At 40.3% G+C, this 16,954-nt stretch overlaps 1 protein-coding gene across 1 annotated transcript; it reads left to right on the top strand.

Moving 5' to 3' along the window:
• Window positions 1–323: 323 nt before the first annotated feature.
• drd2l (dopamine receptor D2 like) lies at window positions 324–14,332 on the top strand. Its single transcript, XM_029839446.1, is given in 10 exon segments — window positions 324–393; window positions 6,978–6,999; window positions 7,063–7,272; window positions 7,274–7,459; window positions 9,508–9,617; window positions 10,544–10,680; window positions 11,838–12,055; window positions 12,200–12,283; window positions 12,367–12,712; window positions 13,201–14,332. Coding segments are annotated over 8 exon segments (1,461 nt in total). The 5' UTR covers window positions 324–393; window positions 6,978–6,999; window positions 7,063–7,089; the 3' UTR covers window positions 13,398–14,332.
• The last annotated feature ends 2,622 nt before the right edge of the window (window positions 14,333–16,954 follow it).

Genomic DNA, 16,954 nt, shown 5'->3' with positions numbered 1-16,954 from the left:
TAAAACTAAATTGGCTCCACTTAAGGAATATGTCGAACATTTAAAGGACTACTTTAAGATGTTTAATTATTTTTGTCATTTTCCAAGCTATAGGTGATACATTGTGATACCTTACATGCCAGAGCAGCTCAAATGAGCGAAATCTCCTCCATCCTCTCCAACACTGCTTTTCCCCTCCTCCTCCTCCTCCTCCTCCTCCGCGGCTGACTCCCTCCGTACGGACCCCGCATGTACCGACGCTGCGAGGAGCGCTGGGGGTGACTTAATGACAGAGGTGCGTCTAACTGGGGTTAAAATGGGAGATTTACCGCTGCTGTTCATTTCGGGATGCAGCAGCCCGACGAGCAATTTGTTGCCGGGCGTTCCTGAGCCGTGAGCGCGTCTGAGAGTTCGGTGAGTTTACAGATGTCAATAATAATAATGATAATGATAATGATAATGATGATGATAATAATAATAACAATAATAATAATAATGATAATAAGTTATTTCCCTACAGTTTTACGATTTAGCTCCATGACGGGTTAATTTCTTGATTTTGGTGTTGACCATATTGATACTTTTTTCCACTTGCAACCATCAAGTGGATAAAACAAAGATCGTTTGATGATGACGTCTTTGTTTTAATATTGATGGATTTATTTTGGTGACTGTACTGTTTTTGTTTTTCAGAAATATTATTCTGAATAATTAGAGAGTAGATGTTGGAAATTGTGTGTTTACTTCACAATTAAAGGGACTGAAATCTGCCTCATGAAACAAACGATACAGGAAGCTTAATGTATAGCCTATATATACAGTCAATATACAGGTCGGAGCACAGACTTTTAGTGCATTTTACCCATTCGTATTTATTCATCGCATTTTCTCCAAATGATGATAATTTCAAGATAATCTTTTTTTTGACCTTGAGACATGACACCTGTTTGATTCAAATGTATTGTGCACCACATATGTTGTTGACAGCATCTGCATGTATTGTCACCCATAGCTGCCAAATGATATAGAGCCATTGTAAATTTGAATTCATGTGTCGTGGCGCTCCCTCAGAGGGATGAGGAGATCTATCACCCATGGGGAGCTTGGAGAGACGCTGCTCCTGCACATTTAGAGGAGCCATCTGAGGTGGCTCAGCATCTGTATCAGATGTCCCCTGGATGCCTCCCTCAGGAGGTGTTCTGGTCATGGGGAAGGTCCGGGACACGCTGGAGTGATACTGTATGTCACTCGGCTCGCCTGGGAATGCCTTGGGATCCTGCCGAAAGAGCAGGAGGAATTGTCCAGGGAATGGGAAGTCTGAGTGTCCCTGCTCAGACTGCTGTCCCCTGACAATGTCCCGGATGGATGGAAAGGAAGGAAAAAACAAGTTGAAGTTAGATGTGGTTAAAAGAAAGAACTTGAATTACTACATTATTTATTAGCATTACATTATTTATATTTAAATGTGTGCACTTTCTCTAAGGAAACAGAAGAAAAATAGGGATGTCTGTTAATTTTTTACACATTGCTAATCTTAAATATTTTATATTCCATTTAAAGTCTGCACAGAGAGTAGACAAACAGCAATGATTTTGGGACTTAAATAATGTCATGTCACAGAATAAATATTTGCTTCCACCGTGTTCCTCCAATTTATTCAGTTCAGTAGATGTTTCAAGATGCTAAACTGTCAGTAACCAGATGAGAACCCAAATGCGACACATGAGATTGGCTGAACACCGCTTTATTGTCGGACACAGACAACAGACAGGATTCACCGGGGAGCGAGCAGAACAGAATAGTCGGGGACAGGCAGGGTCGAGATCGGGCAGAAGGCAGACAGAGTTTACCGGGGAGCAGGCTAAACATAATGGTCAGGAACAGGCAAGGTCGGAACCGGGCAGGCAGGCAAACAGGAATACGCTGGAAAGTCATCGGGAATGAATAACGATCTGGCAGAGAGCAGGTGTGCCCCTGGGGTTTAAGATGAGCGTTCATTAGAGTCCTGATGCACAACAGGTGTGCGGCGAAGCGGCTCACGGGCATGATTGCCCGCAGCTGTGATACTAAACAAGTTTTAGCAGAATTCCTGCCTCTTTTCATTTCACTCTTTCGGACATAATTGTCATAATTGTGTCCAATCCTATGTAGTGGATTCCTTTATTGTTGCCACGGTGGACAGGAGACACTTCTGCCCATCACTTTTTTTTTATTTACAGGAGACAACACATCTGTTAAGTTGGCACAGTTTCAAACTAATTAATGCAGGCTGCTTAACGTCGGTTGCGTTTTGTGCAGTTTAAAGACGGATTATCCCGACAGTTTTGTCTGTGAGGCACCAGCGAATGGAGGGAAGAGGCAGAAGGCAGCTGTTTTTTTTTATTTTGTTTTTTATTATAACACACGCAAGCCAACAATTTTAAAGCAGAAGCTCACAAAAACTTTAGGAAAAATGTCATAGTGCCCAAATGTCGGTCAACACGACATTTCTGTGGAATTGCATTATCTCTACGTAAAATCCCCAATAAAGGGATTCTCTTGTGTCGTCATAGACACATAAAAATACTAATAATACTCAGATATTGTCATCACTTCTCTGTTCCAGTTGTGATCCTCCTCATATATCCGACATGTTACACTCTTTCACAGCAGAGTTCCAACTTTTCTTTGCCACAGGTTTCTCACTTTCTTTGGAAGGAGAACAAATATCAGGTCTCTTGATGATGAATGTCACATATTATAACTTGATTTTTTTTTTTTTTATGTTAGCTCCTTTTGGTATTGATGACGACCCAAGAATCTCTTAGAGCACCTGCTGTTGCCTCAATAGTGCCAAAAAAAACAAGCCAGGTTCCAAAAACCGGTAATTGAATAATAACACAGATTTTTTTTTCACACTACGTAGTTAAATTCACTATGTCCCTATGTAAATAACTTTTAATTATACTGGAAAGTGTGTGTGTGCCTGTGTGTGCGTGCGTGTGTGTGTGTGTGTGTGTGCGTGTGTGTGTGCGTCTGTGTGCGTGCGTGCGTGTGTGTGTGTGTGTGTGTGTGTGTGGGGGGGGGGGGTTACAAGAGATTGCAACTGCTGTCTGCTGGGAGGTTATCAAAATCATTTTTGTGCATATTTAATTTTAAAAATCCCAATAACTCATCTAATTGGTTAGGAACAATGTAATCCATATCTCAGTGTCCATGCAGTTGGTTTTTATGTGGAAAGAGGAACAAACATTATAGGTGTATGGTGATATAATATATAGTGAATCCTGATGATAATTAAATGCTCAGCTTTAGAGTGTCATTGGGCTTCTGAATCATTTTCTTTGGTCACGACTTTGAAAGGAAGTTGCAGCACTGACGTCCTTCCCAGTCTGCTGATGCTGAGCTGCTGTGCAGGTTAGTTTCGAAGACTTAAACTAAATGAAGTCCAATTCACATTTGGTGATGAAACATCATGCTAACTTTTGTTCATGATAAGTGAAGTACCTTTTAGCTAAAAAGAGTTTAAAAATGTGTACTGCTTATACTGCTTCCTACCACCAGAGGGCAGTGGAGATATGTTGGCTTTAAAAAGCTCTTGATATTGTTGGTATTGTTCATTATTAAAGCATGCAGAGAGTGCTCGGATGTTAAATGCATATTTTATTACTAGTATGTTTATTAGTATGTTAATTACAATATAATACAAAAATACTATGGAAAAATGCCTTGTGTTTTTTAACAGTGGCCATTAGAGGTGAACTGTCAGTGATTGCTGAAGGTCAGCGGCTGCTGGAGCACCATGTGGGATCATGGACTTGCTTAAAACCGTCTCACATGGGAAGCAGAAGGGAGAGCACTTATCCAAATCAATCACTGATGCCAAACAACAACAACAAAAAAATAAATAAACATCCCAGATTAATCGGTGTTAATGTTGCATCTGTCCAGACACAGGTGCACTGCTTTGCTTCCCACATGAGACATTTTTAAATGGCTCATCAACTAAAAATGTTTTCCACATCTCGTGCTGCCACCGGTAGTCGAACACCATACGTGAATGAAAGATGAAAACAACTGCTCAGCAAGCGCACACAAACATATATACAGTATACTCTCTCTCTCGTTTCTCTCTCTCTCTCTCTCTATATATATATATATGTGTGTGTGTGTATATACTGTATATATATATGTGTGTGTGTGTGTGTGTATATATATACACACGCACAAAGTTGCTTATTCAGATGAACTCAGATATATTAACAGTAATTTGAGGATTTTGAGAGAATTAAAAATCTTCTTTAAATGTAGTCCTCAGTTGAAAAAAGAGGAGTTGTGCGTACAATAGAGCTGGTGCTTTTCTTTGTTTTTTCTGGTATTGTGTGTGCAGAGTGCAGAGCTAGGAGCTTATAAGAGGGAGAGAAGATTAGCCAGATGATAAGAGGAAATGATCAAAGGAAAGAAAGCTAGTGCGCAATATTAAAAGGAAATTTGGGCCAGACGGGACATCTTGGAGAGAAGAGGCAATAAATCGGTTGATGGATTATAAATGGCTATTCAGAAGAATTAATTAATTAAGGATTGCTCATACAGTTTTTATTTTTTTGGTAAGTGGATAGATTCTTTCTGTTAAGTGTAAAATGTGGCCAAATTTGTGATTCATTTTGTTTTTGTTTTTATTACAAGTTTAAGTCGATGCCAATAAAGCATTTAAAGTTTAAATGAGAACTGACAGTGGATCAGCAAATCATTAGTTGTAATATAAAGAACAATCAAGCTTGATTATTGTTTAAATTATACTGATACTGGTATAAAGACCCAAAGGTTTACTGTTTTTGAATAAAATTGAGTACATCCATTTTTTCCATTGAATTCCAGTCAGGATTATTTGATGTGTTTACACCTTTGGACCTCATCACTGCTCCTGATATCGAACCTCAGCCTTGTGTGGTGTGCATGCAAACCACATTTTTTAACATTTCACCAGCCTCGAGTGATGAATTCCCAAGTGCTCTTTGGCTTATCTGCTAAATATATTATACGTTTACAAATGCAGCTCAATCCTCAATGATGTGGGAGAAAACGACATTTACTGGTATGTTGATTGAAGATATGAGCAGACATATAATGTGTATGTGGCAAAGGGAGAAAAGTGATTCATGTGCTGACAATTAAAACTTACTGCAGTCTGTGGTAAAAATGTAACGCTATTACATTATTTACCAAGATTGCACTGCAGCAGAACATTCCCTGCAAAATAATCTGCTCTGACCCCAGCTGCTTCATTGCTCTCATGTAGACTGATTAATGTGGGAGGTCATGCAGAAAAGTGTAGTTTCGATCATAGCACTTTATTTTGAAAAGTGTACAGTATTAATGAACCACAAAAATGCTATCTGAGCTAAAATCAAAAGTTATCTCAACTTCTGGTGGACTGTGCAAATGTGCTGCCAAAGAGTAAATGGTGTTAGCACGGGAACGATGCAAAAACAAGAATACATAAATCAAATGCAACAAAACAAAGCTGCAAGAGAAAAATGTGGCAATCGCAGAAACTAAGCAGGAGGGAAAACTTACAAGTCCACAATACAACACCCCCCCCCCCCACCCCCCACCCCAACAACTGTAAGAGAGAAATGAGGCAAATTCATTCCACAACGGAAGTGCACATGCCACTGTAAGGTGAATTTATTAGAGACAATTATAAAGTCTTATAAATCAAGATGTCTAGCTACGTAATTACACTGCTCTTGTAAACGACTGCAGCCACTTATTTAAAAAAGACAAACAGCTTAATGTAACTCTTCCCTCTCCTCTCCAAAGGTTAGCTAACTTTAATCTCTTCCTCTCCTTTGTGCATGCTGCACTTCTGTTGTGGTGCTAATTTGCTCCTTTCTCTCTTGCAGTTGTTTTGAAATGTACGTGTTTTTTCACATTAGTTTATTTTGTCTTAACAGTGAAAGTACATTTCCACTTTTCAACACCGAGGAAAACTGGGCTCTTGAATGAAGATGAGGGTTTCAGTCAAACACCAACAACCAAACTCACCTCAACCACAACAATGACATCGATCTTCTTCCCTCAAGTTGTCTGCTAAACCTAATCAATACCTATTGTGATTGTGTGAAAATGATACATGCGTTTGAGGTCAACAGTCAGGGTAGGTTATAGATTTTTGTTCTGGCTAAGTCGGCTAACCCTGTGGATGCGTATTGACAAGCATTACAGACCAGACATTCATAGAATACTGCTTTGTTTCCATTCTATTTATTTTTTGTTCCAGGACCTGCCAGACTTATTTTAGTGTGTCTTTATTTCTATTTGAATGTTTGGTGAATCCTGTTATGTGGGGCTGCATGACTGATGCAGTGTCACAGTTAGAAATGGAAGTTTTCGGAAGTCTTAAAAAACCTGGTCTACTCCCTCTGCACTGGAAGTTGCTGGAAAAATTCTGCTTCCTCTTTTGCAGCTTATTATTTGAACTATTGGAATTCCATTCGAATTTTTACAGTATATATTCAAAGCCAGACAGCATGGGGATTGGTTCGGACCGTTGCCTCAAACAATCAAGGTTTGAATCCCCTGGGGCCTGAGCAGAGTTTGCATGTTCTCCTGTCTCTGCATGGGTCGTCTCCAGGTGTTCCGGTGTTCTCTCACCGTCCAAAGACATGGATTTGGGGGATAGGAGATTTGGCTGGTCCACATGTTTGTTTAGCAGTTAATGTGAATGTGAATGTGAATGGTTGTTTGTATTTGTATGTTGGGAAAATAATTTAGTAGATGGATGAATGGATGGATGGATGGATGGATGGATGGATGGATGGATGGATGGATGGATGGATGGATGGATGGATGGATGGAAGCTCTCTTTAGTCATTTTAAATTGACAGTGCCACCTATAATGTCTATAACTATGAGCTGTGCTATTGAATACATATTTACTCTATGCATTCTGCTAAATTAAGCTCATTGTATGGTGTCTCAATAATAATAATAATGTTGTCTTCTGCTGCTGTCAGATGTGGCGGCCAACGTGAACAGGTAAATGAAACATGATCCAAAAGGCTTTCTTGGGGTTTCATTCTCTTTGTCCTTTACTTTCAGCCCAACTATGACCACTGGCGCCAGATCATGACTTTGCTCAACAAGTCAGATGAGGTGTCCTCTCCCTCCTCCCCTCTGTCCATCCTTGACCGTAATTTTTCCGCCTTGGCCACCAGTGACCCTTCAGACTCGCCCTTATCCTTCTTCACCTCCTCTCCCTCACTGACCTTGTCCAACTGCACCAGCCCTTCACCAGGCTCCCCTCCTCGGTACAAACTTCTATGCCATGCTGCTGGTGCTCCTGATCTTCTGTGTGGTGTTTGGTAACGTGCTGGTGTGTTTGGCTGTGTCACGGGAGCGTGCTCTGCAGACCACCACCAACTACCTCATTGTCTCTCTGGCTGTGTCTGACCTGCTACTGGCAACACTGGTCATGCCCTGGGGCGTTTACCTAGAGGTAAACACACTTCATTACATTTGAAAATCGATCCAGTATGATCACATGATCACCCAATCCACCACACACAGACTTTTGAGTTATTTTAGTCATCAAACACACAAATTGGTATATATGTGTATAATTTTGAGTTTGAAAAAGATGGATTTCTATATATGCTCCTCATCAACAACTTGGTACCTTAAGCCTTAGTGTTGGTCAGGATTTTAAAACGCTCTGTGGCATCATTATCGACTTAAAGTGTGTGTAAAATAACACACTTATTGCTCTGTTCTCACAGAAAGTAAGTCTTTGAGCTAATACGCCAAAAAGTGTTAAGCCTATAAGTTTGAAACCTCATCAAAATCTTGAGTAAAATACAGAAGACAGTTTATAATGATATTAAAGGTGTGAGAAGGAGAAGCTAAACAAAAATTTACAAAAAAAAAATAAAAAAAGAGAATGCATTTATTGTACCAGTATATTTATTTTCCATGTTTCATCAGCTCTCAACTTAAATAAGTCTTCTTTACAGCAATTTTTTTTTCCATTTGGATTTCAAAAATAAGATTCAGATTCAGATTTCTTTTATCTGTCCCACAACGGGGAAATTTACGCCGCAATAGCAGCAAAAACACACAGAGGAAAAGACATAAGATAAAGATAAGAATAGAAAATATATAATATACATTTGATTAAGAATTAAAATAAGAATAAAAAATATATAATAATCTAAGATAAATGAATAATTAGACTTTTTGTATACCTGTACATAGTACAGAGCGTGAATACAATATACATATCAGAATATATGATATTCAGATTGTGTTAGCGGGCATTATGTTTATTGTGCAGCCTGACAGCAGCCAGCAGGAAAGATCTGCGATACCTCTCCTTCACACAGCGAGGGTGGAGCAGCCACTCACTGAAGGAGCTGCCCAGTGCTGCCAGGGTGTCCTGTAGGGGGGTGGGACATGTTGTTCAACATGTTGAACGTGTTGTACAACAGCTTAGCCATCATCCTCCCATTTCCCACCACCTCTGCTGAGTCCAGGGGACATCCCAGGACAGAGCTGGCCCTCCTTACCACTCTGTCCATCCTCTTCCTGTCCCTGTCCGTGATGCTACTGGACCCTCAGACTATCCCATAGAAGATGGCTGATCCCACCACAGAGTCATAGAAAGTCCTCAGGAGTGGTCCCTGCACTCCAAAAGACCTCAGCCTCCTGAGCAGGAACAGTCTGCTATTGCCCTTCTTGACAAGGGCGTCTGTGTTGTGTGTCCAGTCCAGGCTACTGTTTAGGTGAACACCCAGGTACTTATAGGACTTCACAACGTAGTCCAGCACTATTTAGATTTTCTTCCACAACCATGAACCTGCGCATTTTTGTAGAAATGGACTAAAGAACGGTGAATGCTCATTTTATTATGAATTAAAAATTGCGATTAAATTCGCGCAGACATTAAACTGACTTTAATTAGAGGCATTGCATTATACTCAATCTTTTCTAAACTTGACAGTAAATCTGCCTGATCTGATTGAAATCTGATTTCAACTGAAAAGTTGCAATCAAATATTGAGTAACTTCACTAAATGAAGCCATCCTGCCTTACAGTTATACTGCACTGTGAAGATTAAAGTGTGTGAAGCTGCTCAATCAATCAATCAATCAATCAATCAATCAATCAATCAATCAATCAATCAATCAATCAATCAATCTTGGTTTATATAGTGTCTGTTACAATCAAAATTGTTTCTAGGCGCTTTACAGAATCCCAGGGCTTGACCTGCAACAAGCAACAGTAGCAAGGAAAAACTCCCCTTTAACAGGAAGAAACCTTGAGCAGGACCAGGCTCATGTAGGCTCCTGCTGCTGGCCGGCTGGGTAGGGAGAGAGGAGAAGGGGGAGGACAGGTAGAGACTAGGCAGAGATCATAGAAATACATTAATTATAATAAACTGCCGGTAGATTTGAGTAGGTCAGCGGGGTTGGAGGTCAGTAGGTCAGCATACGGCTAATAAATGAGAAAATTCTACTTTAATGCCAGCCTCTGTTATTTTGCCGAAGGTGGTGGGAGAATGGCATTTCAGTCTCATTCACTGCGACATTCTGCTCACGCTGGACGTCATGATGTGCACAGCCAGTATTCTCAACCTCTGCGCAATCAGCATTGACAGGTGAATGCTTCTTTCATGTTACTTACGTTAATAACTAATGTTAACCTGTTTTTTTCTTTCACCAGGAGTTTAAATGGTCAAGTTTATAAAGGAGGGGGGGGGGGGCTAAATCATTAAAAGAAAACCCCTCAGAGATGCATTTTGCTTTATCATTTAAACTGTTGTCCATGGTCATTGTGGCTATACTCGTCCATGATCTTTCATCTGATCGTGACCTGTGTGTTCAGGACTAGCTGCTCAAACAGCCAGCAAGAAGACAGCATCACTTGTTATTCTGAGAAAAGTGAAGTGCTCAAAAATGAGCATGATGAAGTCAAACAGGTTTATTAGTATTGCATAATAACAGGGCTGGTTGGGAGGTTTAGGTTTAAGCTAAGAGGGATTTTCCTAGTATCCCCAAACTTTTGGGATTTGATTGCTACAGATTAGGGTAGAGTATGTATCCAGCCACAGACAGTGTTTTCTAAAATTCCATGTAGGTTTCAATCCAAAATCCTGTAATTTAAGATTAAACTCAATTTTCCAATAAATTGGGAAGTTTTCCAATTTTGAATATTTTACCTCATATCAAATTGATGTTCTGTAAATTACCAGACATGTGACCAGTCTATGTGCTTGGTTTTTCTTTCATGTTTAACTCGGTGTTCCTCATCTGTCACTGAACTAACAGAAGTTCCCTGAAGATCATCTCTCATACCTACACTAATTATCACCCACATAAATGGAATTTATCATATCAGCATGCATCAGACATGTTTTTGTATCCTTGTTGCTGTGAAGTGGCGAGTGACAGCTCCTGTCTGTTTGAGAGGACACTGAATTCCCACTGTCCTTCCACAAAGTGCCTGAGTTTGCTTTAAGATATGTGCATCCATGACTGCAGTGTAATCCCGAGTCTGCATCTGCATCTGTGTGCACCTTCACAGATACACAGCTGTGGCCATGCCTATGCTCTACAACACCAGATACAGCTCAAGGAGGAGGGTGGCAGTGATGATTGCAGTTGTATGGTTCCTCTCGTTTGCAATTTCATGTCCTTTGCTTTTTGGACTCAACAACACCGGTAACAGTACATCATACCCCCCCAAAATGACACCCCTCCTAATGGTTTAGCATTTCAGTAAAGACACACAAATCACAGGTATTGATTTAACTGTCAGACCAAAATTCTGCAGAGTTTGTAGCACCCGCAACACTATGAATTTCAAAGTAGGAAATTGAAGTAACTTCATTATACTTCATTATTATTTATTGAATTTAACTTTTAAGATGGCTTCTGTCTGTTTGACTTACAGCACACCTCTAGAGCATTGGTTGCAATAGTGATTTTGAAAGTTTTCAAAAGCTTAAAGCAATATAGGATGTAAGATATTTGAGTTGACAAAAGAGTCTCTTAAAATATAAATCCATGTTTATGTATTTTATATGAAGACAACTTTCATTAGTTTGTAATCTGAGCTCTGGAACTCATTGAATATGACGGTGAAATAATAAAAGATGCTGTGTTAATCAGGGACAAAATATTAGCACACAGAAATCCTTAAGTGATATTTCAATATCAAGACTTCATATTGGTTTCTAACAGTTGGTTGCTAACAATTTTCTAAAGGCACCTGTAAAAAGTGAGATAAGACACTGACACTGAGTTTCATTTCCATTATCAGCAAAGTTTGCCATTTACTGGAACAACTAACAAACAAATAAAACACATTCCAGCTAACTCTAACTTATGCACCACTGCGCAAACATGGGCACCAACACACAAACATTGAGTGATCAGTTTTTACCCAAAATAAATGCCTGAAAATTTACAAAAACAACAAAACATCTAAACAATTTTTAAATTTGCTTCTGATCCAGGTGTGGATTTATATTTAATTCAAGAGTCACCACAAGGGTTTGCTGAACTTCAGAAACATAAAGAAATCTGGAAAATACATGTTAGCCCTACATTTTCTGTATTTATACTTACTATGGATTTGTGAGATTAAGTAAAAAGCCTCCAGTAGCTGCATGGCTGATTTTTCCATGTTTCTATGCCTGGTAACACTTTTGTTAGCTGTAAACGTTCTCTGACATTAACTTATAATAGTTCTAAAAGAGATTAATATTATTAATAGCCCCATAACATATTCATATAGATTTATAAAAATGAGAAACTACCAGAAACAATTTGTTGTTGTTTACCTGTTCAGCATTCGTCTCCCATTTCTCCTGCAGCTAACCGTGATGGCACCACATGTAGCTTTGCAGATCCAGCCTTCGTGGTCTATTCATCTGTGGCCTCCTTCTATGTTCCCTTCATCGTAACTTTGCTGGTGTATGCACAGATCTGCGTGGTGCTGCGTCGCCGAGGCAGGCGCACAGCCCCCCCACGCAGGCACGGTCTAAACACACAACGATCTGCTGATGGAGTAGAAACACACAGGGGGAGGAAGGTAATTCATCACTTTGGACTATTGGATAATTTCATTTCATCATAATTTCATCATGAATCTGTACAAAACTTTCTTATAAAAAAAGTCATGTCTTACTTATATACAAGCTGCTTGTGTGCTATGGGTTTTCTGCTTCCCCTTCAGAATAAGTGCACACAACCAGAGGATGTGAAGTTGTGTGCTCTGATCCTGAAGCCTGCAAGCACCGGTCTACAGCGGAAGAAAGTGGTGAGCTTCTTGATACAGTGAATCGTTAAGGTCATTTTGTTGGTCTCACAATGCATTCCCTGGTTTTCCTCTTTGTGTGTCAGACCCTTGTGAAAGAGGCAGTGGTTCACCCCCTCGAAAGTGAGCCAGGTCAATTCCTGCCCCAGACTCAGCAAAACCGTCCTCCTCCTCAAACCTCCTCCCAGTCTGGACATGCCAAGATCTCTCTGGCCATTTCAGTTGGACCTGCCCCAGTTCTTCCCTCAGCTGTGACACGATCAACCCTTCTGCCTCGTTCACCCACCCTTGAAGATGGCATGAGGGGCCGAGAGGGATGGAGAGAAAACAGTGGAGCCAGAGAAAGATGGAGAATTACTAAAGAGAGAGCGAGAGGAAGACTGTCTCAGCAGAAGGAACGCAAGGCCACACAGATGCTTGCTATTGTGCTTGGTGAGACTTGGGTATTGATCAAATGCTCACTACTCTCATTTTTTTATTACAATATTTCACCACCTGCACAGTTTTAGCTCGAAATAAAATCTGTACCGGTGAGAAAAATTGATGAAAACTAAGAACTTAGATGAAAAAATGATCTTTACTACACCAAAATAAAATGCAAATCAGTTGACAGAGCATGGGGACGTATTCTAATGCCTTTGGTTTTTACACTATTTCGATATGTCAAAATGTAAGATTTCAACTGGGATGTCAAAATAAATGTAATGTTCATGGTACTTTGTGTAAGGATGGGAGAACTGGAGCGTAATGTACCACAGAACTTTTACGTAATTTGTAAAGTTCTTATTATAATGCCTTTCAAACCCTTCTGTGTAAAAAGTAGGGTTGACAAAAGTTTTTGTTTTTTTTCCCCATTTTGTTACACCCTAAATGATTGGCAGATTTGATCTTCTGATCATCTTCCTTTTTCTGTCTCAAAGGTGTGTTTATCATCTGCTGGTTACCTTTCTTCCTCACCCATGTGCTGAAGGCACATTGCAGGAGCTGTTGCATCTCGCCTTCACTGTACAGCGCTGTCACCTGGCTCGGATATCTGAACAGCGCCGTCAATCCTGTCATATACACCACTTTTAACATCGAGTTTCGCAAAGCCTTTATCAAAATCTTACACTGCTGACTGATGGGAGAAGAAAACTGTCAACAAAGACATCCTGAGTAGAGGAACAAGGCAGAGTTGTGATCATGCAAGAACCATTTGAGTATTACCTGCTGAAGAATGATAGAAAAAAATGAATGCGGGAACCAATGCATGTGACAGAGATGACAGTAGGGATGCGAGAATCTCCAAGAAAAAGTTTGTGACAGGTATAAGGCAGTTACAAGAATACAATGGTAGCCAAGGATATTTATAGGAAAGGAGAAGTTGTGAGGAGGTTTTACTTGACATCTGCAGACATTAGCATGTGTCTTTCCAGACATCCTTCTGGAAAGACACATGCTAATCTTTTGGAGGGGGGGTTTGGAACCAAAAATGTCATCTTGTTATTTATTTCTTGTATGTGCTTGTATAGTCATGAATAAGCCAAGCTGAATTAAGCAAACGAGTGTCAAGCAGGGACATATATGGAATATATATGGAATATGCCCATACTTGACACTCAACTATTCTTCATGCCAAAATTACATGGCAGAAAAATGAGTTGACAAACAAGTACATGATCATCAGGAAGAGCTAACATAATGTATACATTGATTTGCTTTAAATAGGTGTGCATGCATATAAAGTGAATGCATTTTCATCCAACAAATAATAATCTGGTTTTGAACTCACCAGATTTCTTCCTGCTGTCCCCCTCCCCCCAAGGGTTGCTATGGTGAAATCAACTTCCCCTAGAAAACCCCAACCTGTGCATCACACACCAACTCACTTCCTTCCTATTTTCTTTCATTTATCTTTCTCTGGGCCTTCTTCCTGGCAGTTTTACCTCCCACTTTGTTACAATCCTGGCACAAAGGGTGGAACAAAGAGAGGACACAGCAATCTGAAGACATTATCTGTTTGTTCAACTAATTAACCTAATGCATCAAATAAAGCATATGTGTGGTTGCTCATGGTGTGTGTGTGTACAGGTTTGTGCATGTGCATGGATATATAGGAGAGCTAAACCAATCTACACCAGATTGTAGGTCATGACAACAGTTCAGTTGGAGGGAGCAGCCTGGCTAAGGCGGCTGCCTTAGTCAGCCTTACTAAGGCTGACTAAGGCTGACGAAGGGCAACGGTATTCTTCCACCAGTTTATTCACTTCCCTTCCTCAAAATATGTCCAAACTATTTCAGTCTGGCTTCTCAGGCGGCAACTCTGAAACATCTAACGCACTGTCCTTCTGATGTACTCATTCCTGATCCTATCCTTGTTACACCCAAAGAGAACCGCAGCATCTTCATCTCCATGACCTCCAGCTGAAATGAGCCCAGTGCCACTGCCACTACCTGCCTTTTGCTTATGCAAACATTTTTTTTCACATATCACATCAGTCTTTGGGTGGTGGCAGCTCAGTCTGTTGGGGACTGGGCTATGAAGCAGAGAGTTCTTGGTTCAAGCCCAACTGCAGGCAAAACACTGAAGATGTTCTGGTAGTAGTGGAAGGTGCCAGAACACCTTTAGAGCTACTGAGGTAGCAAGGTACTGAATCCACAAATGCTCATATGGGGCCCATCCATGGACACACTCTGTCTTCACCCATATGTGCCCCCTCCCAATGACCACAAAAGGGCTGAAGCTGTTAAACAATGAAACACCGTTTCTTTTCTCAACCCATTTCAACCTGCTTACATAGGCTCTTCACCTCTTTTTCGACTGCCCTGCACTGTTGACGCTAAATACTTAAAATCCTCAACCTTCTTTATCTCTTCTCCCTTTAACCTCACACTTCCAGTTGGAGCCCTCTTATTGGCACATGTACATTCTATCTTGCTCTGACTAACCTACATTTCTTTCCTTTTCCAGGAGTATCTCCACCTCTAGATTTTCCTCCACCTGGTTCCTGCTCTCACTACAGATAACAGTGTCACCTGCAGAGATCCTTGTCCATGGAGATTCTTGTCTAAACTCATCTGTCAGCCTATCCATCACAAGAACAAACTAGAAACAAAGCACTTGGAGAGTACAAATTGATAATTTTCCCAATTATTGTGACTTACACCTGTAGTATCAGGACTCTCAAGTCTCATGCATTCACACATTTTCACCGTTTCACACTCTCACCCACCACACCTGTGATTCCTCACACACAAAAACCTATTATGCAATGCCCACTGAGTTCAATAGTATACTAGTGTTAAAACAAGGGTTAACATTAAGTTATATTTTTAGTCCATTTTAAACAATTTTATTATAATGTAATTCCATTAATTGCACTTCTTGTAACTATTCTATAACTCATGAACTTAATTCCTGTGTAGTTGCTATAGCTTTGTGCATCTGTTAAAAAGAAGACACTTGTTCTGGTCATCATAGTGCTCAACAGGAGTTTGACACATCCCAGTCATTCAGATAAACTTCCCAGCCAATCAAAAAATAAAATACAATACAGATACATATCAGCTAATCAGAAAATAGCACAGCTGTGTTATGAAATTCAAGGACTTAGTCATGTCTTATCCCACTTCCTTGTAACTTTATTCTACAGCTGATAAGTGTAATCACTCTGTAATTGCTATACCTGCACATTTGTTAAAAAGAAAAAGAGAACAGCAGACCATGTCCTCATTGTTAGTAAAGGGCCTAGTTACAAGCTCCACAGCCACCTCTTCTCAACACTTCAATACCGCCACAACAGGCCCAACTGCCTTTTCTCTTCACTGACCTCTTAACTTTGTCCTTACTAATCTTTGCTACTTCCTACCCCACAACAGCTATCACTATACTTTATTATTTTAGCTTGCGGCGCATTTTAACCATGTCTGTCTTTCATCACAACCTATACAAATCATTTTCTTAAGCCTCGTTTATGCTTCCACATCAGCATAACTCAAGGGTGTTTACGTGGGCAACCGCGTTATTAATCGGACCTCTGCAGCCACAGCAGAGATGCTTCCCGCCCCCCTCCCTCCAAAACTCTAACTCTAGAGTGAAGGTCCAAACCCAGGGGGCTGTGATTGGCTTGCTAAACTACATAATTTCCAGTTGTTTCTTTTCTGACTTTACTATAGTATCATTACATTTATTGTTTTCCCTTGGGGAAGGGGAGGGGGGGGGGATCTAAATTCATTGTCACTGTCAATTCAAGGAAGCTGTTTTTTCATTTGTACCATGTTTTCTGACATCTTTTTTCTAGGAATGATGTATTATGTGTGCAGTTCATTAACAAAGAGTTTCTAATTAGATCCAAGGTGATTGGCTGTAAATATAAGTAGGCTAATGAATTTGGCTCTTCTTTGTTCATTTGGATCTAAATTCAGGAAGTTGCATAGCAACCCAGACAACACTCTGTTTAAACGCCATGTCCTCTACCGTTTCGGCGGGAGGTTGCAGGGCCAATCTGACGACGGTCCTGAAACATAAATGGTGAACGCCATCTGTATGCATTCAGGTTGCCGACAGTCTACACAGAAGCGCAATAAAGCCTCTTTTGTCTGATCTTACATAAAAGTCATGGGAAAATGATCTTTGGCTTTTGCTACCTCCAACTTCAGCCTATGTTACATCTGTCTCTACTCCTGTCTACTGTT

This window comes from Takifugu rubripes, chromosome 7 (genome assembly GCF_901000725.2).
Source record: "Takifugu rubripes chromosome 7, fTakRub1.2, whole genome shotgun sequence".
Taxonomy (NCBI): domain Eukaryota; kingdom Metazoa; phylum Chordata; class Actinopteri; order Tetraodontiformes; family Tetraodontidae; genus Takifugu; species Takifugu rubripes.
This window is presented reverse-complemented; position numbering and strand designations above follow the sequence as displayed.